Raw genomic sequence first — 27,624 nt, forward strand, 5'->3', positions numbered from 1 at the left:
CTGCAAGCTGAGTCCCCCCCAGAAATAGGCTTTCAATTTACGTAAAATTAATGACGTTTTATAATAGTAACACAGCGCTGCATGTAGAACTAGAGGTCTCCAGTACAGTAAGTAGTATCGTATTTCGCAGCTGCTCATAGGAAAACACGTGTCACAAATCCCGCCACATTGGCTTACAGTGAAGCCGCTCTGCGCATGCTCACCGGGACTTACTCGGTCACCCGCCTGTTAAGAGAAAGGCAGTGACGATAAAAAGAGTGGGTGTTATCTTGTAGGAGGGTAGCGCTGTGTGATGACGAGACCGAAGCGCTATGGCGGATAACTGCACTTTGTTTGCCTCCCAACCCTCCACCAGCTCGCAATGCGTGAGTACAGCGTGCGCGCTCCCGACCGCCTCACAGGGAAAGTGCTTCCTGCACAGGGTGCGAATTTAACCCGCTGTGCGCTGGAGGCCTACAGGCCATGCTGGTTACTATGGGGATACTGTACACCCTGATCAGCTAGTGACCCTGTTGTTGTGACACCGTGTACACTGGTGATCAGTAATTCACAGTACATCGCCTTCTGCTTTATACGGCCAGGCAGGCAGTGTAATCATCATTTCCCATGCCTGCCACACTGTACAGCATAAAATAGGTTGTTTCTATCCTTAATGAATGTGTATTTTCTTCTTGTACCAGTTATAAGTTAGGTAAAGGCTAAAAGCGCCTTTAAACTAGGTGCATTGAGTGGCAGGGATTATTGTAGGATCAGTGCAGAGACAAGAGCTCCTTCACACGGGACTGCCTGCTAAAATGCTCAGTTTTAGCAGGTGGTCTAGTGTGTTGAGACAGGTGTGGTCGAGGGAACAACAAAACACTTTTTTTTCCAACTTTATTTGTAGTGTATAAAGTGTACAGCCCAGTCAGGTCCCTGACCATCAGCATGGCGAACTGCACTGCGATACATTACGCTTTAAAAATAAAAGCATGTCTGCATTTTTTCACCATGTACCGCACATCTCACCCGTGTTGTAGTGTGAATGGGGTACAGTTGTTTCTAAGTGCCCTAGTAGTGACTGGCGTTTTTCAGTTGCTGCAAACATGTCACCGCATATAGTGTGAACAAGCTCTAAAAACAATTGTTCTCTGTGTGCCCTGTTCACACCATGTTGGTGTTTGTTTTGAGGTGAAAATTTAGGCATGCTGCATTTTTAGGCAGTGCACAAAAACATCAACGAACCTATCAAAACACATCTGTATAGAAATAAAAGCATTTTAAAATGCACTTCAACTCACAGTAAAGCACAGTGCAAGATGTTAAAAGATGCATGTCAACTTGTGTTTATGTGCATTTATATGTGCTTTGTGGTGTGGTTGAGCCCTAACTGCCGCTTTTCCCCAATGCATTATAACCGTGCTATATGGTAACACACAAAAATGCACCGTAAGGACTTACGGTTCACACCATGTGCAGTGACTGGTGTTTTTCTGCACTGGGTTACTGCAAGGCCACATGAAGAAGAACAATGATTTTCTATGTGCCTTGTTCACGCCACAGTTGCAGTGAGTTGTGTTAAAACGCAGCATGCATTAGGGCTGCAATTAATGATTATTTTCATAATCGATAAAATTAATCGATAATCAAACGGATAAAAAATAGCCATTTCAATTGCAATTGCCAATAGCAGGCTGGCTATTGCACCTGTCTACTGCTTGCTGTGCCCTCCACCCAGCGTGGAAGAGAGACCTAGGGGATCCAACCAACTAATCGATAATGAGAATAGTTGACAACTATTCTCATCGATTTTTTTTTTTTTTTTGTGTGTGTGTGTTTTTTTGTTTTGTTGATTAGTTGGTTGCAGCCCTAGTATGCATACATTTTAATCAGATTCCTTTGAGGAGGAATAAGGGATCTGGTTGGTAAAGAGGGGCAGGGCATCCAAACAAAGGACAGTTGGGAGCTATGTAGGCATACATGATATGATTACATGCAGACTGCTGACAGATGTGGCCGCTGTCACCCAGTCATTTACTTCAATGGGTACAGCAGCCACACATGAAAGAGACACCTGTCATTTCGGCCACATGAATCCCAGAACCCCCAATGCGAATAGGGCCTTAACCACATGCTGACAATCCTCTCATTAGGTTGGAGCTACACAGGAGATTTTTAGTAGTTCAGTCATGCTGCTAAAACCACTAGTGATTAAAGTGGCTCTGTCAACATCATCTTTCCAGGACTGAGTCCCATAGTGGCATAGGGGTCAGCGGATGGAACCACGGTGTGGGTCGGTGAACACAGGCACCTGCCACTACCGGGAGTACTGGATGCTGAAGACACTGATGGAGGCTGCACTATGGGAATGGATGGGAGGTAGGAGACATGGACTGCTGAAGAGGTGAGTATACTGCCTCTTCTCTTCAGGAAACTTTAATCTGGGTCTTTAAACAGCAGACAATTGACGTTTAAATACAAGCGATCCGGCGTCTGTACAGGTGCCGGATCGAAGAGTGTAAAAAACCCACCCCCACGTGCACGCACATACAACGCACACATACGTCGGATGCGCCTACGTGCAAAAACAAAATTTGTGCTACACAGTTGCATATCGTCGGGAGCGTCGGAGTGAGAACAATAATTCTAGGCCCATCATTCACTGTTAACACTAAACTGATGAGCCGTAAAAGCGTTTAAAGTGAGGGGATGGAGGCTCTGAATACAAGGTGACTTTAACGGGAATAAAACCACCTAAACAAGGGAGGGATATACCGTCCATCCAGGACCCATTCCTGGCGTCCTGTACAAGTGGAACACAGACAAAATCAACAACACATTTTCAGTAGCGTGAGGAAGGGTTAGAACTTCTAACAATGTTTTCATTGCTGTATGCCTTGGATAAAATTGCATCCACTATTTCTTGTACGGGTGTCATGGAGACAGGAAATGAGGGGAAATCTAAAAAGCAAGTAATAATTCCTCTGCGTAGTTGGTGGGATGTTTGCTTTAAAATGAATACTCAGGGCTAAGGACTCCCCATTCCTGCCCTGCAGACAGTGTTCTGTCTTGACAATGAGCCCAGGCTCTTAGAGCTGCATTGTGGGATGAAGAGGAGAGTATTTTTTTTAAATGGAGTTGCAGGGGAACGCCTGGAAGGTGAGGTACAAACACCAGTGGGAGCAACCTGTAAATGGGGAATGAATTATCTTTGTTAAAAACAAACGTAACCACCTCACTGTGTAGAACAGGGATCCCCTACCCCCGGGCCGCGGCCGGTACCGGCCCATGGCCTGTTAAGAACTGGGCTGCAGCTCTCGCTCCAGGTCTGCCTGCCCTGGTCACCTGAGAGCCCCACTGACCACCTGAGAGCTCACACTGTCCAAATGAGAGCAGGAAAACAAGTTCAGGGCTCCCACTGATTCTGCATTATGGTGAGTTGTATAATGATTTCATTATATATTACATTGTACACAAAAAATGTGCTTGAAACATCCCAAAACCATCTCCCCCCCCCCACATTGGGGAGCATTGGTGTAGAAGGCTTCCTTTCTTTCTACCACCTTGATTCCAACTGCAGCCCCAGTAATGATGTTATGAAAATGCTGCACATATCTTGTTGAATGTTCCATTTTAAATGTGTTTTTTGGACACTCCTATTTAGGGCTGCAACAACTAATGGACATAATCGATTATAATCAATTATTGAAAAAGTTGTCAACTTTTTCAATCATCGATTAATCGGCTTCTTATTGGTTGGCCCTGTTCACGGCTCCACACACGCTGCGCGCCACACCTCCTCCCCACCTCACGCTCGCTATATTATACAGAGCAATGTACCATCAGCTATAGAGGAATACAAATCCCAGCAATACATTATACACTGTATGTATAATGTATTGCTGAGATTTGTTGTATTCCTCTATAGCTTGTGGTATTCTGTATTGTATAGAGGACTACAAATCCCAGCAATAATACATTATAAAGTGGAATACCACCAGCTATAGAGGAGTACAACAAATCCAAGCAATAATACATTATACAGGGCAATGCAGAATACCGCCAGCTATACTGTACTATTGCTGGGTTTTGTTGTATTCCTCTATAGCTGGTAGTATTCTGCATTGTGCTGTATAATGTACTATTGCTGGGATTTGCAGTCCTCTATAGCCGGTGCCAGTCTTCATCATTGCTGTATAATTTTACATTTCACTATATTGCACACCACACTTTTTTTTGTTTTTTCTTTTTTACTTCCACCGCTCCAAGCTTGCTCCTGTGATGGACTGCAATCTCAATACAAACTAGTAGTCCCATCACTGGAGCCATTTTTTAAAATGTATTTTATTTTTTTATCCGATTAAACGATTAATCGAACGTAATAATCGGCTAACTAATCGATTTTGAAAATAATCGTCTGCTGCAGCTCTACTCCTTTAAAAGTCTATGGGGCTAAAATGCTTGATTCTGTTTAAAAAGGAGATCATGTACATTTTTAGCTACAGGTGTTATCATTTTGTTAGAGCCTTTGGAAATGGATTGTCACAGGCAACACAACAAATGTTGGCTCAAGCAACGTAAGCCCATAGTCATGAAGGGCCCCTAAGAAGGCAGACATTGGCTTTTAGGTAATGGGGATTATACATTAAAGCAGTTGTAAAGTCCCAGCATGTAGTATCCTAATATTAGCATTGTAATAGGAATACATACTAGGTTTGTTTTTGATAATGGCAAATGCAATCAAAGCTTACTTGAAAAAATCCATTTTATGTAGTGAGTGCTGCCTTCCGTCTGCCCATCAGTTTCAACAACTTCTCTATCCCTGCTGCTTGATGTGATGCAAACTCGATTTCTCGAGACTACATAGCCTATAATGCATTGCTTCCGGCAAGCACTGATGCTGTTACATTGTTCAGACATTGAGTTCTGGTTCAGAAGGTAGGCAGCTGTGACTTGTGTCAGTGCATTGAGAAGTAACATCCAATGGGCTTCTTCAATAAATACGTTTATAAACTTCTAGATCAATATGGTTATTAGAAGTGAGATAGAACTTATGAAAATTTAAAATAGAAATACATTTTTATTTATTGACCTTAGATACCCCTTAATTTCTGAAATCCCTATTGAAAGAAAAATGAATGATAATAAGCTATAATATGGTTCCTTCAGGACATGAGTGTGTATTTGACATTCAGCACTGACAGATGATTCTCCAGCAGTGTCACTTGCTTTGACTTGCACTGATAAGTAGTCTTTATCACAGGTTATCGACACGGCTTTATTGCTTAATAATTGCATTTCTGCTAAACTAGCCTGCATGTAGGTTATGATGATGTAATGGAGAAAAATGAAGTCAGAGTACAGCATTGCAATGTCTCTCTCTCTCTCTCTCTCTCTCTCTCTCTCTCTCTCTCTCTCTCTCTCTCCCTCTCTCTCCCTCTCTCCCCGCTCTCTCTCTCTCTCTCTCTCTCGCGCGCTCTCTCTCTCGCTCTCTCAAGAAATGTTTCAAGTGGTTTCCCAATTTCAACTGCAAATGCAACTTGTAATGACTTCTGCGGTCTCAAAATGATTCTACCCCTTCATGACAAGCATATTTAGTATTTAGTAGAGCACCCTTTTGTTGTTATGACCTGCTACAAATGAGATATATAGCCAGACAGCAGCTTCTGGCAGGATTCCTGAGGATGCTGCAACCACCTTCTTCAAATCTCACAGAGATTTTCTATGGGGTTTAAGTCAGGTGACAGTGATGGTGGCTACTATAGAATCTTCCAGGACTTCTTCTGCAACTGAGCCTTGGGGGAATCTGAGGTTTGCTTGGGATCAGGGGCGTAACTACAGATCATGGGGCCCCATAGCAAAAAATGTTTTAGGGCCCTGTGGCAAACCCTTTAAAATCTAAATCAAGGACAGGTAGCAGGAGAGATGTCCACATAGTCTTTTCCTGTACATCTGATATCAACTGTTCTTGATTGGAAGTGCCATAAGGGGTACAGGGTCAACAGCAACTTCAGCAATCCTTCATGGGGCCCCCATCCACCCCCTAGGCCCCATAGCAGCTGCAGGGGCTGCTATGGCTATTGTTACGCCCATGCTTGGGATCATTGTCCTGTTGCAAGGTCCAATGACACCCAAGCTTCAGCTTCCTCACAGATGGCATGACATTTACTCCTAGGATTTCCAGATACTTCAATTAATCCATCTTGCCTTCCGCACGCTGCAGGTTTCCACTGCCAGAGGATGCAAAGCAGCCCGAGAGCATCACTGAGCTACCACCATGTTTAACCCCTTCATGACTGAGGCCCTTTTTTCATTTTTTGCACCCATGTTATATTCCAAATTAAACCCTCAGGGGTTTTTTTTGCATGTATCTAGTGCTAGCAAGCAGTAGAAATATGCAAACACATAAAAAAAAGTCACCAAAAGGGTTATTGTTTACCTGTATCTCCGCCGCTCGCTCCCGTCCGAAGATCTGAAAAATTCTCGAGCTTCCCCGAAGGACCATGGGGCAGGCGTATGCACAGTAGAGATCTTCAGCCAGGAGAAATGGACAGACACAGGGTAAGTCAATGCAAGCAGCCTGGCAGCATGCACGTGTACAGACTGCGTGGGACACAGCAGTCAGCGCAGGATCAGAGACCGGAGCCAGCGCTGGTGGGGCTCCTGAAAACTAAAGGTAAGAATAAGATGGTCAAAGCAAGACTGCTTGTAGTAGTTTTGCAGATCACCCTGGACCGGAATGCAGGCACTACTGTGCCTACGTTCCAGGTGCGGTTGATCGCACTGCACTTGGGGGTGTGTGGCTGCGGTGCCATTGACTTCAAGGCACTGCCACGCCCCCTCCCGCCCCTGAACGCAGGGAGCCAGCCGGCTTGCGTTGCAGAGGCCGAACACTCTGGAACGCAAGGCTCCGCCCCCTGCGACACGGCCGCTTGCAAGGGATGGATCACGGAAGTTGGCAGCCGCCGGAGGACAGAGCGGGGATCGCGGACAAGGTAAGACCTAAACGCTGTATTCCCGAGTGTGGCTCGGGGTTACCGCTTTGTTAACCCCGAGCCACACTCGGGAATACCAATGGAAACGCGCTGCAAAATGCCCCAAAGAAGCTCCTGTACTTCTTTGGGCGTTTTGCAGAGCGTTCCCATGCGCTGAAATATGCCCAGGTGGGAACCATACCCATAGGCAATTATTGGTTTTCACATGTTGAGTGTTTTACAGCGCGTATGAACACGCTGTAAATGCCCAGGTGTGAACCAGGCCTTATAGCTTCCTTTTTTATGCCCTGTTCAGGTAGTGTAATCGCTGTTTCAATAACTGTGAACTTGCAAACTGTGCTTCTAACGCTGTGTCTAGGAACATTTAGTGCCTTCACTAACTTTTTATATCCTGTTCCTTGTTTTGTGAAGGGCGATTATCTCTTCTCTTAACTTTTTTGACCATTCTTTTGAGCCATATTTCTAACATGCAGTCAAACGTGACACACAACAAACCCCGGCCTAGCCAGTTGAGGTATTTCATGTGTTCTAGCTCAAGCACACCTGGTGAAACTAATGATGCCCTTGATTGGGTGCATCAGATGTGCTTGAGACAACACCTGTTTTGCAGATGTGTGCTCCTGTGAGGGATTCTATTCAGGGGGTTGAATAATTTTTAGGCTGCAGAAGTCATTAAAAGTTGCATTTTTAGTTGAATTTGGAGAAATCACTTGTTTATGTTGTGCTTTTTTGACCTATTTCAATTGCTTTTGTTTGATTTGTTAATTGGAAACAGCTGAAAGTCTGTAAATGTTGCCAATAAGCCTGATTTACAATGGGGTTTGAATATTTTTGATTTTCATTACAACTGTATATATATTATATATTCACATGTAGCTACAACCCTGGGGACATTTATCAAGCAAATTAGCAACACAATTAGTCACAAATCAGGCTGTCTTTCGTTCAGCAAAGTCTCTGCAACAGTTTAATGCTGGGCACACACCTTACAACTAGGGATGCACCGATACCACTTTTTTAAGACCGAGTACGAATACGAATACTTTTGATCAAGTACTCGCAGATACCAAAGACTCTGCAGGGTCTCAGATGGGCTGCAACTTCTTACCTGTCAGCGCTGTACACCTCCGTGGTCCCCGGGCCCCGCCTCCTCTTCCGTCCCCGGGCCCCGCCTCCTCTTCTATCGACAGGCCCGCCTCCTCTTGCATCACTGGCCCCACCTGCTCTTAGGTCGCTGGCCAGTGATGTAAGAGGAGGCGGGGTTGTTCTTAGGCGGGCCCCGCCTCCTTCATTACTGCAAACGCTGGCCTCTTCTGACGTAGCTGCTGGCTATCACTGACACAGCTCCGCAGCGGCTGTAAGGGAAAACACCACTGCTGAGTTGTGTCAGTGACCGCCAGCACCCTTACATGCTATAGCGACCCAGGCGGCCCACACGGCATCAGAGGGATGCCCTGGCCGGGCCCCCCTGTGTCCCCGGGCCCCATAGCGGCCGCCTTGGTCGCTATGTCGATTGTTACGCCACTGTGTCCAGATGCACTGGCTGGAAGCGGATATGTCATCAGGGATTTCATAAACCTGTAATTCTCACTGCCTCTGTAGTATCATATTCAGTAGTAATGAAATAAGAAAAAAAAGTATTAAATATTAATTGAAAAGCGGAAAACATTACTGTATATGTAAAAGCTGTTTTTAAAAGTCCTTTAAAGTGATACCAGTGTAGTGCTTGCAGAGACATAACATTCAAAAAAGGGTACATTTGCTATTTTTAAACTTTTTTTTTTTTCTCCACTTTTTAATGGCTGCTCTGGCACACAGTTAGGGCACATATACCCAAATAAAAGTCTGCGCGGTGTGTATTAGGTATTCCCACACTTGCCATTGGTACAAATATAATCTTATGGCTGTTGTTAGGGTTAAGTCTAAAGTAATGAGCTTTTCACAAGTTATTTTTAGTACTAGTTATTTTGAGGCTAGTTTATACTTGGTACTTATTAGCTCAACATAGTCTCATTTGTTATATTTATTTAAAAATGTAAAGAATGTAATGTGTTTTTCTGCATTTAAGAAAATTATTTACAGATAATATAGATTTCAATATCATAGATTACTTTTGCGTAAGGTTTTCACTTGTTAGTGATTTTTATACTGAAATTGACCTTTTTTATACTCCCTAAACTTTCCTTTTGTCCCCGGTCATACAATCTGTATCTTGAAAATCCAAATCAGAATAACGTTCTAAATTTGCGGTCTGCACCTTGACCTCCACCTCCAGTATCAAAGATTCCTGCGAAGATGGAGAGAGCACTTGAATAGACTTGACCTTTTAAAGGGATTGATTACTTCTGGACTTTGCCTGTTCTAATCCAGAGCTTTTCGTTAGGGAGCTGATTCTATTTTGCTTAGTGATCTGTCTAAATAGATGATCTGTCAGGGTTGACAGATGGGTGGATTAAATCCCTTTTTAGCATCAGTATGGGCAAGTTTTCTATCTAGTTACCAGAGTTCCTAAAAGGTGTTATGGGCCAGCTCGGAGAGAGTGGGTAGAGTAGCATATTGATTTAATGTAAACCTGACAGTTCTAAAAGGTGCGTAAAGTGAGAACAGTGCTAAAGTGGTACCTGCACCGTTACTGTGTTAGCCTTCAAATCAATCCTCATTCTAAAGGTGCCCATACACCCGCGATCGCACGATAATCGCAAGGTGTATGGAAGGCGTGCGACTGTTTCTACTGTACGGTCGCACATCTTTTGTCGAAGGAGCATGCTTGAAAACCCGCCGAGAATCGTATGATTGTTGGCGGGTTAGTGGCCTGCTTGTTCGACAACTGCGGAAAGGGCCGGGGTGCGCACGCGCACTTTGCCCGTTCAGTATTGCGGTCATCGGAAGCCCGCCCTTCAGCGGGGCGTGCTTTCGCCTTGTGGTTTTTAGGCATTCCACAAGGACACATTTGAATACTAAAACAGGCTTCAAATGTCTCCACACAATGCATGCCCTTCAGCACTTCTGTTACTTTGTCGGTACTTTTTAAGGTGGATTTGCACGATAGTGCATGCATTTATTTATTTAATTTTTTAACATGCAATGTGCAGCACTGCAATGCATTTTTTAACAAGCGCTGGAGGGCGATTTTTAAAGTAATATTAACCCCTTCATGACTGAGGCCCTTTTTTCATTTTTTACACCCATGTTATATTCCACATTTTAGGCCTGAAAATTACTTAAAACCCCCAAACATTATATATTTTCTGAATGCCAAGACCCTATAGAATAAAATGGTGGTAGTTGCAAATTTTTATGTTGCGCAATATTAGCGCAACTCCTTATTAAACCCCAATCTTTTGTGAGAATTTAATTAAATGCCCCAAAACACAACAAAATACCCATTTTGTTGAAATATAAAAGATGAGGTTACAACGAGTAAAACGATACCCAACATGCCCAGGTTACAAATTGCTTGCGCCTGTGAAACAGCGAAAAACTGCAGTACCCCAAAAAGTCCATAGACGCTTTTAAAGCCCCCACAGGTCATCAATTTAGAGATGCCCTAGAATTATTGCTCTCCAGCGTGAGCAGCGATACCCAACATGTGTAGCGCGTTCGTCGTTTTCATACGTAGGCGCACCCGACGCATGTTTACGTGGCGATGGGCGGGGGACTTTAAAAAATGTTTTATTATATTTATTTAATTTTAAAAACTTTTTTTTTTTTTTACTTTACTTTGACTGCTATCACATAGGGGTGCTTACAAGCCCCCCATGTGATAGCAGATGGTGGTGACAGGTACTCCTTAAGGTGATGCTGGTGTGTACAAAAGACAGGCAGATTGCACTTCAATAGCTGAGCCCAGAACTGACAGCACAGGGAACGGAAGTGATGGATGCAATCTGCATCTCTCCCGGTCCCATAGAACGGGGAGGGGATCGATTAACGGAAGTTCGTCGATCTCCTCCCCGCGGACACCAAGGAAGGCGGTCCCGGGCCCGTAGGAGGGGCAACGGAGCCCGGGAAGCACGGCAAGGGGGCGGCCACTTCTTCGGGATACAGAAGCGATCTGGCGACAGGTAACTCTGGCTCTGGCGCCAGAATCGCTTCTGTTGTAAAGCCGACAGTCGGCTTTACAGGTTTAAACGCCGGGAGTCTGTTTAAACAGCCCCGATGCTGGCGACGTACACTGTACGTCGTCAGTCACGAAGGGGTTAAAGTCAAAACGTTTTTAAGCTATTTCAAATGCTGATGAAATCACGTACAGTGGATGCTACTCTAGTTAAAAGTTATAGCTTCCTGTAGAATAAGCTGGTCCCCTGAGCACTGGCCCTGGTATCTTGTGTTGGGGTGGCTCCTTTGCATTGCAGTGTCCTATGGAACCACCATTGTTAGCTAGTAAGCTTTGTGTGTCTCTACAAACACACAGACACCGTGAGACAAACCACTACCCTGATCCCAGCTTCTCTTGTCTGTTCCCTCCCCCCTGCTCCCTTCTCCAAGCTGTTAAATGGACAGCTGCTGGAGACCATGCTGTTCCTTGTAATCTTGTACTGGACAGAAAGTTCAGGGAAGCCAAGCTCAGAGAAATGGAGCCATGGATTGTAGAGAATTAATTGGATGGGCAATGTATATTTGTTTGATCAGGATTTATTATTGAAAAAAAGAATGATCGTTTACTACTACTTTAAACCCTTTTTTTCTATGTGATAGCACAAAATACCTGACAGAACCCCTTATGGAGACATCAATGGTCTATTAGACCCCCTAATGTCACCACGCACCCCACCTAAGTTGATGATCGTGCTTCACCAGCTTCTTCTGTTGTTACAGCAGCTGGAGAAATGACAGCCTTTGTAACGAAATGACAAAACCATTGTTGCTTCTGGGTTCAGTAAGCGGATGGTGCTAATCTCCCTCCAGCCAAGCCGCAGAGACACTGCTGCAGCAACAGCTGTGCTCTTGGTATATCTGCTGTTTTTTGTTGTTTTTTTTTTACAATACAGCAATACATTGGTATAGAGGAGGTTAAACAGGACCTGTCACCTGCACTATCCTACCACATAAGGGGCTTATCAGTCCCCTAGTGATAGCAATACAATTAAGTAAAAAAAGATATAAAAATAAAATACAGTTTAATTGCATAAATAAAGAAAATAAACAAATTGTGGCTCAAGTCCCAACCTACAAGCGCATGTGTCGGGTGTGCATGCGTCCAAAAAGACGCACATATTGGCCATCGCCACACACTCTAATCGAGGGACGTTAGTCACTGCTAACTCTAAACTGATGAACTGTAAAAGGTTTTTAAAGCATTGTCTATGGACAAATTCAGGTATCATAGTTTTTCACAGGCTCACACAATTATTATGTTTGACATATTTAGTACCTATTCCACCCAGCCTTATATTTTACAAAAAACTTGGGTATTCTATTGTGTTTTGTGTGCAAAAAAAAAGTAGTTTCACTGTATTTTTTCGTGAAAATATAGTTTGATAAATAGTAACGCAAATATTATATGACGACATAATGGATCTGCAGCCATTTCATTCTGTAGGGCCTCTGCTTTCAGAAAATGTCAAATGTTTTGTTAGTAACCCGCAGGCCTAAAATGTGCATTTTAACGTAAAAAAAAATACGATGTATGGGCATGCTTTTCTACGGGGTGGGCAGTTAATTTTCTCAAAGGGCCTCATAAGAAACTGGGACTGTTGTGGAGGGCCAACACATTACTGTGAAGGTGCGTAGGCAAACACACAAAGGTAAATTGATAAAAGATCTGATAGGGGGCAACTAAATTAGGTTGCTCCCCACTTTTGTAATTAATGTAAGAGGGTACTCTGATGGGGACAACTAATGTAAGGGACACTGATGGGGACAACAAATTAATAATTGTCCCTATTAGAGTGCCACCTTACATTGTTTGTCCCCTTTTAGAATGCCCCTTTTATAATATTGTCCCTGCATACCTTTTTATAGTTTTACAGTATTAGTAAGCCAGAGGCAGGAGTGGGAGGTGCAGCTGCAGGAGAGGACGGTAGTAGATGCTCTTCTGTCCTCCTGTAATGCTAGGGGTGAGGAGCACATTTGGCGTTACTGATTGCTAGGAGCGTCTGGTGGTCCTAGCAGCCAATGACTGCAGAGGAGGTGGACACATGATATCATTGTCCAGGTCGGCTCTAGTATTTTAGTTAAGATGCACTTTAGAAAGGAATAGATGTAAGAGATGAAAAGGGCAAGTGATGATCAGTAAGTACAACTAATTTGATTATAAGAATGTAGAATCAGTTATTTTGCCTGTTTAGTGAAACCGTGTTTTCTTAGTAAATGCCCTTTGTATCCTTTTTATTAAACCATCCATTAGAAAAAGTATGTGTTCTTCATGACCCGTAATGTTGTATCCTTGACTCTTTAATGACGGTAATATTATAGGAGTTGTTAAAAGTTGGTCACGTATGAAATGACTTGTGCTTGTTTAACAGCATGCTAAATTCATCATTAATTTATCTCTGTCATATATTAAATTGATTGCTTTGAGGGAAACGCCTAATCATTCCAGAGAAAGATTGAGTTTAGTGGTTATATTGTTTTACAGCATTGTCATTCGTGTGGTAAACATATTGAATGTCAGGACACAGATAAACATGGTTATCATTCAAGGTAATGGTGAATGTCATGTGCAGGGTAAGGTATACGACTAAATTTAGGGCTATATATAGGGAGTTTTAAACATTATTTTATTACTCATAGACATTTTTACTCACTACAACAATCTATTCTATGTTTCAATAATAAATCAAACCTAAAATATGTAATGAGACGATATTCTAGTATAGGTGGAAGCATATCGGCTACGTTACTCACTGGCTTCTTATGTCTTGATGACTCTAGCCATCAGCTTTACCTTTTCAGTTCCTGGTTCTGTTCCTGCCGACACTGGATCGTAGGATGCTCCCACCCAAAGTTGAATTTTTCCACACTTTGTTGTAGTTTCCATAGTATAAAGTATCTAAAAACAGCAGAGAAAGTGGGATCCCCGTGGAACCTCTAAGACCTAGTAAAATCTCTATACCTGAGTAACTATCAGAGTCCTAGAGAGATATAAGAAACAGTTAAAGGAGAGCTATTGGGAGACTAAAATGTACTTTGCCCAATAGTTTGAGCCGGAATGCGACACTGCAGCTGTCACACGCCTGCTCTATATCTTGAGAACTGAGCGATCATGAACCAAAGATCACTCAGCTCATGGCTTCTACCTGCAGAGAGAGGTGACTGCCAGTCACCACTCACTGCAAGGATTCCCCCTTCCTCTCTCGCTGTTCCTCCACTGCTCATTGGAGGGACAGACGGGGAGGGGTTGGGCACAGTTGGCTCTGGCTTTAGAGAGGGAAATGAGGCACCCTGAAACAGGATATTAGGACCAGTGATCAGGGGATCAGCTGATTTTGCAGGAAGCAAAAACTTTTAAACAGCAAGGAGCAGCATCCACTGTAAGTGATTTAACCAGCATTTGAAATAGCTTAAAAACCTTTTGACTTTAATATCACTTTAAAGCAGACCCCAGTTATAACTTGTATTAACTTTTGCAGTGGGGCCACCCCCCCCTACTGCAAGGGTTACCTGCACGCTTTTCCCTCCGATAAAAAAAAAAAGTTATATTCGCCTGATCCTCCAAACCAGCTCTTGGACTGGCCCCTTCCACCTTGCTCCTCCTCCACTGCAGCGGTCTAAGGATCTTCGAGGCATCACAACCAATACACTACATAGTATGTGAGGATGCCGAGGGATATACCAATGCTGCAGGAGGGAGTACTGTGAAAGCTGGCAAGCTCCGAGGTTCGGGTGAGTATAACTTTGTTATTTTTTTTTTACCTAGGCAAAAAGGAGCGGTTAACCCTTGCAGTACAAGGGTAGCTTTGCAAGGGTTAATAAAAGTTTTAACTGGAGTTGTTCTTTAACTGTGTGTCTTACCTGGAACTAGAGTCAGAAAATTGCTGCTTGTATTGCAGCTTAGTAACATGTTGTTTAGTTTAACACAAACCCATCTAGCCATTGTGAAGCGAAGTTCATCCGACGAGCGCTCATTTATTGACAAAAACTCTATCTTTTTTTTCTCAAGTGGGAGACTAATTAAAACCTCTATGTTGAGGTTGTTTAAACTTCAATAAACCGTGATAGCATGGAGGAGAAGATAAGCTCTGAAAGCTCCCTGACCAGCAAGGTAGCTAACGTGCTGTACAATGAGTTCTTAATGTAAAGGGACATTTTCATTTGGCCAGAAACGTTGGGCGACACGCTGTGTACTGTTTTGTCAGGTGCTGATCTGGAGGCACGCAGGCAGCCAGGTTCGCTGGCAGTATATTGACTTATTTTATGTTAACATTATTTGTATGGTCACTTTTGTGGGAAAACATTTTACATTTTAAAATAAGAAGTAAAAGAATTCTGCCAGACGGCACTAAATCATAATTAACGTCGCCAAAAGTTGGCATTCATTGTAAGTTTTATCTTCCTATAACACAGATTCATTTATTCATAACATAAGCCTTAAAGTGACACTAAACTCAGGAGTTAAATCTTAAAAATACATTCAAGTACCTTAACTATTAACAAAAATGTAGTTTGTGTACAATTTGCCTGTAGATCCCCAAATCGTCTCTGAATTCATGCAGACACTGTCCTTCCTTCTGAAGGAACAAATTGGCAATCTCAGGAAGGTGGGTCTGTTCTGTGCATGGTTGGTTAATAGCAATGAATAAGTATTCTGAGACCGCACTCCTCATCACTCCTTTTTAAAGCCCAGATTCAACCTAATATTTTTATTTATTGGGATGGAACAGTGGCTTAGTGGCTAGCACTTCTGCCCTCCAGCACTGGAGGTGCCTGATTTGCCTGGTTCCCTGTGATTTCCTCTGCGTATTTTCGTAGGTTAATTGGCTCCTGTCTAAATTGTCCATAGTGTATGTTTGTGAGATAGGGACAGGGCCGGTGCAAGGATTTTTGCCTACACGGGCGAAAGAGCATTTTTAAAAAAATCCTCAGACGGCTGCCTATGCACCGCACTTGTAGTCAATTAACTCTGCCTCCCATCAATATTAATACATGTCTGTACCTTGGTTCCGGGCATGGATGGTATTAGAGATCCACCGATACCATTTTTTCTAGACCGAGTACATGAACTATAGAGGACTACAAATACAGTTCCCACTCTCCCCCCACATCCCCTCTGTTCCCACATCTCCCCTCTAGGAGAGCGATGCGTGGGCAGAGACAGCCAGTGCTCTCACAGGAGGCTAAGCTCTCCTCCTCACACCGCTCGCTCAGCCTCCTGTGAACAGGGATTAAAAACAGCCATACCCGAGAAAACATATCAGGATAAATATTAAAATGTGTTTTTTTATTCTAGTTTTGGTTGCATCTTTCATAGATTTAGTTGGAAGTATGGAAGAACTTATCTTTCAATGCCAGAAAGATTGTACAGTGTAGCCCAATTCTTTTTTAAAGGAGCACTATGAGGTGAGTGATTCCCACTCATCCTCAAAGTTAGAGCCGACCTGTGACAAAGAAGCTGTCACAGGTTGGCTCCATTGATCGGGAAGTGACAAACACATACCGTCGCTTGCTCAGTTTCCGATCATCTCCCTGCAGAGAGCGGTGTATTGTATCTCTGTATATTGTGTCATCGTGTAGCCTGTTGTCCACTGCACAATCATAATCGGCTTGGGTACAATTGATTAAATCTGGCCAAATCTTTTAGAAATACGCCTGCACCGACGCGGTCATTTCCAGTACCAATATTCAGGGGCTGATTTCTGTTAGTATTGGAAGGTTCGTCTACATTATAGAAGATCTTGGCTCAGAAAAGAGTAGTATACAACAATGGGTTAAAGCGGAACTCCAGCAAAATATGATCAGTCTATGAAAAGAGAAAATAAAACCATATTGGGCCAAAATATTCAAATTTGGTCCAGAGATTTCCCCAGCGGTCCTTTTTTCTGCCACTAGATATCCTCAGTCTGATGGTCAGCGTCATTAAACATGCTTCCTAATCCCAGATGGTCATGGACAATGAAAGAAGCAGCACAATTTCTCTTCCTATCAGCATGCTTCTTGTCAGAACATGAGCTGATTGGTTCCTTGTTCCACTTCTTTTACACTCCAGCCCTGTTGTACAGGAACAGCAAGAGCCTGATACTGGGTCAAATTCAGGTACTTACACTGTCTTCATTTAAATACATTTATTGATGTTTTTGATGATCACATAGCTACATTATTTTGTGTATTTTTCTATCTACCTAGAGATTAATGGAGGGTTAGAATTTAGAGTTGGGTTCTCAGGGAGGGTTAGTGTGAGGGGGTCCTTTAAGATAGGGCATTGATCTCAACACTGAAATTGTGAACTTGAAAACAGACTGAAAGTTGATATATTTGGCTTATTGGTTTTCTTTTTTCAGTTAAATTACCCTTTTTTTAATTAGATTTTCTAATAACCACCAAGTCAGATAAGTTTTTGCAGAATGTTTGCTTATTTAATTAACATGTTAAAATCTACCTGACCTCACTGAGGCCCTAATTACATGAAATGTCATCCACTTGTATTGTAATGTCTGCCAATAAATATGTCCTTAATGTAGAGCGTTAATTTATTTCATAGCTTCAAATAAATGTAAAAGTTCACAACTTGTAGGATAAAGTCAGGTAGCTTTTTACAGCCTTTGTGACTTTGGGGGTTCAACTTAATGTATAAAATGAGCAAGAAACAATTGACCTTTTGTTAGAAACTGCCGCATGGCCCACACAGACACTTTGTACATTATAGTGGTTATTTTACAAATGTCAATTAGCTTTGAATAGTGTCTTGTCTTCCAGTGAGATTCATTCGCTGCCTGCAGTGATAACGCCTGGTACAGCTGGGAACCAGCTCACACTTAGCGGCATAAATACATCTTTACTGCTTCCTAGTCTGAGCCATGATGCACTCCATATTTCATGCTGTGTCATCTCGCTATCTGTGATCTGTATTGGGTAGCGGGAGAATTTCTGACATCTTAGCTAGCTAAACATTTGAGCTAACAGATCAATATTCTTGCAGATGGAGCCCATGCATTATGGAAACAATGCAGGATTTGACCGCAGCATAGACAAGTTTAATAGGAGTTTTAAAACAGAACTCCGGGGAAAATAATGTTTTAACAGTGGGGCCACCCATGCATTGCAAGTGTTAAGTGCTCATTTTGGTCTAGGGAGGAAAATAACAAAGTTCTACTCGCCTGATCCTCTGAGCCAGCTTGCTCCCTGGAGCCTTCCTCCCCCTCCATTGCAGCGGTCTAAGGTTTTACCTTTTTATGATTAGTTTATTAGGCATGTTCTTTGAGATATCATGTCACTTAAAATTTTTTTGTTATTGATGTTAAAACCACCAGTACTGGCCATTTTTTTGCCCATTGGAAGATTTTCCCTCGAAGCAAATAAAAACATGACAAGGGTTCCAACCCTTCACCACAAAACTAGAAAAAATGTTTTAGCTTCAAATGCACTTTATTAAATTTAGTTTTTTTTAATGACCGGACATAGTTAGGCCTAATGGCTGAAGTTCTGATCAATTCAATTTTAAGTTGTAGATGGAAGACAGATTTAACAAACATATTTCAATAGGTTAGTTGACATATTTGGAAATCTGATTGCTACATTGTTGTGTAAGGCATTCATGACATTTTAACATTTTGTTGGAATCATTTACTAACTTATCCAACTATAATTTTCCTGTTGGTGACGAATTGCTTTGTTCTTGTTTGCGCAATGCATTGGCCGTTTCCTATTGCATTTGACTTGTGTACAGGAATTTGTCAAGAATGACTGACTGACTGACTGCATTTGGAATTAGTTAGACCAGTGTTTCTCAACCTGCTGTCACCCTTTTAAAAGTATGCAAAATCTTGAGGCCCCTCTTTACATCAGACTCCCCGGCCCCCCATTTGAGTCTACTTGAATTTAGAAGCCCCCTCTTCACATCAGATCCCCCCCCCCCCCTCTTTTATGTCAGATCCCTCCTTCACATAGAGTGCCCTGTGATTTTTATTGTCGTGCAATTATGGCCTGCCTTCTGGACTGTGTTGTTATGTTGCCTGCAGCCTTCCCTGACCTGTCTTAATCTGCCTGAGCACTGCCTGCCCTGACCACAGCTGTTTAGATACTATAGACTTTTCTTTGGTCACCTTCCTGCACTCCAGTTGTCACCAGTGAGGCAAACCGAAGGCCTTGGGAGAATCTTGCAGCAAAACATATACTGTATCTCCTTGCAGGTTAATATTGGTGAAGCCTTAAAGGAGAACTATGGGGTCAGTGTTTTTCCCCATAGTGCTCCCCAGGGTCACGGGAGGACACACACTAGCGTCCTCCCGTGACCCAAAGCTCAGCATACCGCGAGCTGTAGCTCGCGGTATACTGAGATCGCCGCAGCCGAGACGGATCCCAACATTACTGTTGAGATCCACCCAGCTGCATGATTGACAGCTGGCTCTGCCTATCTAGAGGCAGAGCCAGCTGTACCCGCCCCCTCCCCCGTCCGTTCCGCCAGTCAGTGCTGGAGGATAGGACAGCGGAGGGGGAGAATCCCTGCAGGGAGCCTTGAGTGACAGTCACGGCTCTCTGCAGGGACATGATCGAGAAGTGAGCGAGCGACGGCATGTGTTCTATTGAGCCGACGTGTCAGTTTCATTGTCACACATCGTCTCGAACTATGAGGCTGAGTGATTTTCACTCACCTCATACTTCTCCTTTTAAGTACTGCATTGCCAGGGGTCAGGAGAAGTGTGAATGTTTGTCCCATTCTTAAAAGTTCTCATTTATTGCTGAGGCTCTAGTGGTAGAGCAGGGCACCTCTCTCAAGATAAGAGCAAATATCTGCTTTATATCATTTTATTTTTGGAAATATGGTAAAGGGTACAATCACAGAATTGAAGGCATGTTTATGGTACATTCAACTTTAGCAAATCAGCACTCTAGAGTATAGAAGGTGTTTGTGACAACCAGAAATGTTCCTTTTCTGGACTGAATGATGCTTCGCATCATCCAAGCTACCTATTGTGATCCCAGGGTGTCAATGACCCACACCCTGGGGTATGTCATCAAGCTGCCATGGGCTCTTAGGATAATGCTGCAGAGAACAGTGCCATGTAATTTCATGGTGCTGTTCTCTGCAGCATTTAGTACACGCCCCCTGTAAGAGGATCCTTGATGCCAGGTGACTGCACCAAAGATCCATGGACAAAATGTAAGTATTTAGAGAATTAAAAAGAAAAAATAAGGGCAGGAGGAGCTGGAGTAGGAAACCTAGAATTTGGCTTTAATTGAGGCAGCCATGCACGAGAATTCTCAGAAGTGGCAATATTCATATTTCTTTTAGTACATGCTCCCTTTAAACCTATGTCATACATATCTATTTTATGATATACGGCCATATTGTTGATAACTAAGTCAAACTTTGATGTTTAAAAATTACATTTATAATATAAATTCAATCATTTGTAATGCACAAAAGCCTTAATTTGTCCAATCTTTTTTCACTTTGAGTGTCACACATTTCTACTTCGGCGGTTTTACCTTTTTACATGAAAATTATTTTGTCTCTTTGATTCTGAGCTTGGGTGTCACATACAGCTGGGACAAATTATTATTGTTACTAATTGGGAATCATGATATCACCACGATGAACATGTGCTGATCATAAAGGAATAATATTTCTGCCCGGCAGCAAGACTCGTAATGGCCAATAAACTGTCACACATCACTCTGGAGACACAGATAGACATAAATCACAGTGGTACCTTAATGGTTTACGGACATCTGTGTGTTCATCTCTACTCTGCACGTGTTCCTTCTTCTGTATCCATGGCATTATTACTGCCCTGCTGCCTCACTGTTCTAGTGCCATAGGTGAATACAGGGAATAAGCTAAACCCCTACTGGTCATGCGGGCCATTAGATATAGCCTTATGTACTGCCTTATGTACTATAAGACGATGTCTTACCTGATATACCCCATAAAATCCCATGATGTGGAAAATAAATCTTGTTTTTGTGCCAGGGAACTTTTTCCTTGAAGGGACATTTTTGAGTGAGTCATTACATCTTATTAACGATCCACTGCCATAGAAACACATTCAGGCAGCCAGCCAAAAAGCAGGCTGTGAACATTTTCACTAATTACCTAGCTGTTTGTCAGAATAAAAATCCTATCTCCATTGGCTATTTATTAGTTAACTGCAACTCAACTGTTGTTTCTTTGTGCCCGTGAAGCTAAAGAGGTTGGGGGGAATTTATCAAGACTGGAGTAGACCAAATCTGGAGCAGTTGCCCATAGTAACCAATCAGCTTTTCTCTTCAGTCTGTTCTGTTAAGATTTGAAAATGAAGAGAGAAGCTAAATGGTTACTATGGGTAACTGTTCCAGTTTTTGTCTGCTCCAGTTTTGATAAATTCCCCTTGTGGTTAGCTGAAAGTTTTTTGTTTTTTTTTGTTTTTTTACATTCAAGTTTAAAAAAGAATGTGGACTGCTTTAAGGCTGGGTTCACACCTGGGCGGTCGTAATATGCGCATCAAACGCATGTTTTGGGCCGTGCGGTTTTCGCACGTTTTTCTGTTCACGAAACGCGCGTTTCCCGGAATGCAGAAATCCCAGAATGCATGAAAATGCCTTGTCTGAATGCAGCCTAAGTGCCTGATATACTAAAGTTAGAAGCAGCTGATAAATCTGGGCCAGGTTTGCTTCACCTCACCTTACTTCCCAATTAAGTAAATTGGACGCCTGGTATTTTTGATAATACAGCCGACCCATCACTCTTGTACACTTAAGGTGCCCATACACTGCACAATTCTCGTATGAGAATCGCGGGAAATCCCGTGATCGTACGAGAATTGTGCAGTGTGAATGAAGATGTGTGGCCGTTTCTACTGTACGGTCGCACGTCTTTTGTCTAAGGAGCATGCTAGAAAACCAGCCGAAAATCGGAAGATTTTCGGCTGGTTTGAATGATGCTCGGGAGACAAATGCCGAACAGGCCGGTGTGTGCACGTGCACACTGCCCGTTCAGGATTGCGGTCATCGGAAGCCCGCCCCTCAGGGGGGGCGGGCTTGCGATGATCGCAAGTATTATCTGCCTGTCCAAGATGGGCAGATCGTATGTTTTTTAGTACTTTACAACCATCGCAAGACTAAGGTCTTGCGATGGTTGTAAAGTGTATGGCCACCTTAACATTGCGCTGTATTCAGGGTTATACATTTTTCAGATAACATATACCTTCTGGATGTAATTCGGTAGCCTCTCTTACAGCTGTGGCAGCTCAATCCCCATTGCATATTAACAGATGTGTTATGTGTAATAGGGGAATCCATTTATCCCTGGGCAGTGTGCTTTCAACATATGACTGTATACTATCGCAGGATGAACTGAGAATTATCAGGCACTAAAGTTTTGGTGTTTGAGGGTTTTAAATTGTCTAAAGTTAAGTGATTTATACTTTGTTCGCATTAAAGATCCCAAATTATGGAATATTCCACACTTCATCTCGCCATAGTACCAGCAGTTCTCATTGGTGGCTTTGGGTAACACCTACCGCTTCTGCTTTACTAATATTCAATAATGAAGCATGTCTTTTTAAATTAGATTTTTTTTTTTTTATAAATAGAAGATGAAAATGTGTGAACAATTTATCTAACAGATCATTTAGCATAACTATTATATTTTATGTTTATGTAAATATTTTGTTTCTGTTGTATTACTTGCTTATAGCAGTAATACACTATGGGTGTTTTTTTATAAACAATTTGCTGAGCCATTTGCCCTGGGAATCTCTAAAGTTTGTTCTGTGTGAAATAGAGGCAAAAACAAAGGTCCTTTTCAGGCTGAATTTAATGTAATATCGCATTTTAGTAACTTGTGTTGCGGAACGTAGGAAATAATTATTTATTTCATATGCTCTTCAGGTCCATCTATTAGCCATAATGTGGTATTACATTCAACTTGAAAAGAAAATATATTAAGAACCTCCATTTTTGCCTCTGTTCGTACAGAATGGATGTTTACAGATTTGCAGTGCAAGTGGCTCTGTAAATAGACCCTTATGCGCATCTGTTACTTATATATTGGAGAAAAGCTAGGTCCATGTTTGCATACTTTCTGAATATAATTCAAATGTTGAACATTTTGGTAACTGCGTGGATTTTTGTTTTACAGGTGACGATTAACACAGTGAAGAGGATAACATCAGCATTCTCACTAGTTGGATGGTAAGAAATGCTCATTGTAACACAGAACTGGGACAAAATAGCAGCTGGACTAGGCAGCATTTTTTTTCTAAGGGTTTAGGATCCTAATGATACTGAAATGATTATAACCGGATGATTGATAATGCGGTACATGTTAAGTTTTGTGTGATCGGAACTACCAAGAGGAACTTACATGAATCTCTATATCCATTAAAGCCAGTGGGACAAGAATGTGTGACCCAATTGGAAGTTGATCGCTTTTCACAAGGCAGTAGAGCCGCTGCATTTTAGTGGACGGGCTAGTGTGAATAGAACCTAAAAGTTGTGATTTCCACTAACTTTCTAGCTCTGGAAAGTGCTCATGAGGACAGATGAAAGGGTGAATCTCCCTAGCCTACTGCAATAAAAAATTATTGCAGGGTCTAACCCTTCCCCACGCTATTTAAACTAAAGAAAAATATTTACATACACTTTCAACCTTTCTCTGACGAGATCTTTTTTTGTGTTTTTTGCACACATGGTATAATCCACATTTTAGGCCTGAAAATTATTTAAAACCCCCAAATATTATATATTTTTTGAAAGCAAAGACCCTGTAGAGAAAAATGGTGGCAGTTGCAAACTTTTTTCAAACCCCAACATTTTGTAAAATATGCACTTGAGTTAATTTTAGGGCCCAAAAACACAATTGAGTACCCATTTTTTGTAAAATATAAAAGATGAGGTTACAACAAGTAAATGGATACCCAACATACCCATGTTAAAAATTGTGTGCATCAATGAAATTGCAACAAAATAAGGCACCCCAAATTGTCCACAGGCAACGCTTTAAAAGCCCTTAGGGCCTGTTCACATGAGTTTCAGGTGCGGATCTGCAAACGCGGTGCTATGTGTTTTTGTATAATCTTTATTTTTCTCGTTTCACAAAAAATCACATTTACACAAGAAACATTCAAGTGGTTAAACGGGGTCCAACATAGACAGTGAAGTGAAACCCTCCCAGAAGGCCAAGAGTCGGGGGGGCAACCTGTCAAGCTAGCGCCTGGGTGCCCTCGCGACATCACTCGTCATGGTGGGTGAGATACATAATGCAGCCATGTTGCCCATTTAGAGTAGAAGCGGTCGTATTTGTTGCTGCTCCTCGCCACCCATTCCTCTGCCTCCTGGATTTGCATGACCTGTGCCACCCATTCAGATCTCCCCGGAACCCTGGCTTGCTTCCAGTATCTGGGGACGAGTCTCCGCGCCGAATCCAAAAGATGGGGCAAGACACTCCTCCTATAGGACCCAATGGTCGTGGGAGGGAGGTGGAACAGCATATGAACGGGGTCGTCTGGTACATCTAGCGTTGTAATAAGTTTAATTTGAGCGTGAATATCTTGCCAGAAGCCCCGTACAAGAGGGCACTCCCACCAGATATGTAGGAGACCACCCGGCTGCCCACATCCCCTCCAACAAAGCGAGGGTGTCCCCTGGTATATGGTACTCAACGGGACAGCAATTTGTGATTAGTTTCGTGCGTCTTGGAGTCTATAGAGGATTTGTGTGTGAAGCGGTATATCAAGCGCCATTGATCATCAGTGAGATTCCGTCCCAGCTCCCTTTCCCATTCCCCTAGGAACCTCGGACCATAAAAAAATGAGACTAGTCGATCTGGGGATGTAGGTCCCACACAGAGGGCCTCAAAGGGTGTGAGGGAAGACATGGGCCTTATACCCTTGGCAGTCGTGCCAAAGAAATGGGTAAGTTGTCTATATCTCCAGTCTGCCAAGGGGAAATCTCCATATTTGGTTTTGATCTCCTCGTGCTATGTGTTTTTGATGCGTTCCAGTAAAAAAAATTTTTTTTTTTTTTTTGCTGGAGTGGGGCTGTCGGTATGTTAGCTGCAGTGCAGTGCGTTTTTGACGCATTTTGCGTTTCGGGACCGTTTCCTGACCGTACAAAATGTGACATGCAGTATTTTTCTGTCGTAACCTGAACGGACTGCGCACGTGAGAACTGTAGCCCATAAAACACATAGGAATACATTGGGATGCATTTTTAGTGCAGGAGCGTACGGATCAAGTCAGCACAGAAAACGGACATCGTGTGAACAGGCCCTTATAGATCATCAGTTTAGAGATATCTGTGAATATTTGCCCTAAAATTGTTGCTCTTACTCTGGCGCGATTGTCGTTTTCATACATAGGCTCACCCTATGCTTCTATACATGTGCACTCGCAAGGGCCTGGAGAATTTAAAAAAAAACATTTTTTTACAATTTTTATTTTATTTTTCTTTACTGTCATGACAAACCCCCTAACACATTGGAGGTGACAGGTTCTCTTTAAGTTGACATTAGGGGTCAATTTGACCTCTAGTGTCACGTGTCAACTCCAAATAAGCTATTGAGGTGCAGATCACACTCCAATAGCTTATTGCCTAGCTTCTACAGCCAAACAATGACCGCTGAGGGGCCAAAAGTGATGCAATCGGTTGCCGATCGCCTTCTCCATACCCTGCCGTCAGTCCCAGGTCCGCAGAAGGGGCAGCGGAGCCTGGGAAACACTTTACCAACCCCTGGAAGCGATCTGTTGGCAGCTTTACACCTGTAAACAGAGTGCCAGTAGAAGCATGTATAGTTATTGCCTATGATTTTGCTTTAATACCTGATAATCTAGCCAGTTAGGTGTTGCTTCAAACTGGCCATGCTATCCACAGAGGCAGATCTGTGCTGGTGTGGTTAGTTGGCATCCCTGGAGTTCACTTATAGGAGTTACATGATGCCCAGCCAGCGCATGGTGTGCCTGTAGCCCCTCCAGTCATTTTTTGCAGCCAAATCCATCTCCCAGCCCTGCTGGATTGATTTACAGCAGCTCCTAGCTGGAGCCTCACTGTTAAAACTGCAGCTGCTTGTAATTAGTGCAGCAGTACAGTTGACAAAAATAAGTATTTCCCCCACTGTGTATACCCCTCCGCTATGAGAAAGAAGGACGCGCAAGGAGTATGCGTGGTCACATGACCGCTTATTAAAAAATAGTAATAGTAGTACTAGTTCCTAATACTATCTGAGGTGTTTTTTGTGCTTTTATAGTACTGCATTCAGAACTACTTTAGAGTATGTTCACACTAGCCCACATGCTAAAATGGGGGGGATTAGAAAAACACCGCAACTAGTGTGAAGGTAGCCTTAAATTGTGCAGTGCCTTACCAAACAAGATTGTAAGGGATTATTACAAATCAAATATTAGTATCCACAGTTATATTTCAAAAGTATGAAATGCTATGAACTCTCTAGGAGGCAAAACTGACAACTGCATAGAGTGGGGGAAGGCAACCTCGGCACTCCAGTTGTGCTGAAAATACAATTCTCATCATGCCCTTGCCTCTGGGAGCCATGCCTGTGGTTGTCAGAGTCTTGCAACACCTCATGGAACTTGTAGTTCCACAACAGCTGTCGAGGTTGCCTACCCCAGCATAGAGGGTTTGGATTGCTGTCATTTGCAGCAGGTCGTTACAATGGCCATGAGCCTGTAACTGTAAAAAAATTATATAAAGATCAGTTCAATAATTATGTATTAGTGTATAGAGCTTGTATTTCAAGAGATATTTTCCTTTTTGAAAATGTAGACTTTATGCAGTCATGCTGACATTTTACCTAGCACTACATGTTATAAAAGGTGACAAGGCATTGTAGACATATTTGAGAATCCTTTCTGACATATGTAATGCAGAAAATGCTGACATGCATGTGTGAGCCTCAATTTGTAGAACTATAGGCACACCTTCATAAGCGGTCTACCCTAATGGCAGTTTTACAATTCTTATCAGTATGTAAAATATGTGAACTGTCTGTGTGTGCATGTTATTTTATTTTAACTTACCCAGCAAGAAAAACCTGTATTTTTTTCAGTTCAATCATAGGTATGCCAGATTCTAAGTTCATAAAAATGGAAACCGGTTTAGTAACATTTGACAACCGACATTCTTGGAACTATCTTGAGTTGCCCGCTTTTTTTCCTTAAAATAGCTACATTTATTGATTTAATGTTAAAGTGACACTAAACTCAGGAGGTAAACCTTTTATAAATGCATTTAAGTACCCAAACTATTAACAAAAATTAGGGCTAAGGGAATTAAAGATTAATTCCTTGATTAATCGTTAAACTTTTTGATCGATTTAAAATTCTTTTGATCGAAAATGAAAACACTCACCTCTCCGCCAGCTTCCCGGAGTCCGTCAGAGATCCGGTGACGTCACGGACATCAACGTCACCGGATTCCTCCCCCCTTCCCCAAGTGGCTCCGTCTGCTAACTAAGGGAAGGGGGAGGAGTCCGGTGACGTCGATGTCCGTGACGTCACCGGACCCCTTCGCCCTTCCCTTCGTTAGCAGACGGAGCCACTTGGGGAAGGGGGGAGGA

General features: G+C 42.6%; 1 protein-coding gene across 1 annotated transcript in view; it reads left to right on the plus strand.

Annotated features, from left to right (window-relative positions):
* The first annotated feature begins 223 nt into the window (after positions 1-223).
* Positions 224-27,624, plus strand: part of LOC108784649 (G-protein coupled receptor 1-like) — a 401,418-nt gene continuing 374,017 nt past the window's right edge. The window contains exons 1-2 of the mRNA XM_018553518.1: positions 224-365; positions 23,191-23,243. Coding sequence (XP_018409020.1) covers positions 312-365; positions 23,191-23,243 — 107 coding nt within the window. The 5' untranslated portion in view covers positions 224-311. The remainder of the gene's footprint in view (positions 366-23,190; positions 23,244-27,624) is intronic.

This window comes from Nanorana parkeri, unplaced genomic scaffold (assembly GCF_000935625.1).
Source record: "Nanorana parkeri isolate BGI_ZX_2015 unplaced genomic scaffold, ASM93562v1 scaffold122, whole genome shotgun sequence".
NCBI lineage: Eukaryota > Metazoa > Chordata > Amphibia > Anura > Dicroglossidae > Nanorana > Nanorana parkeri.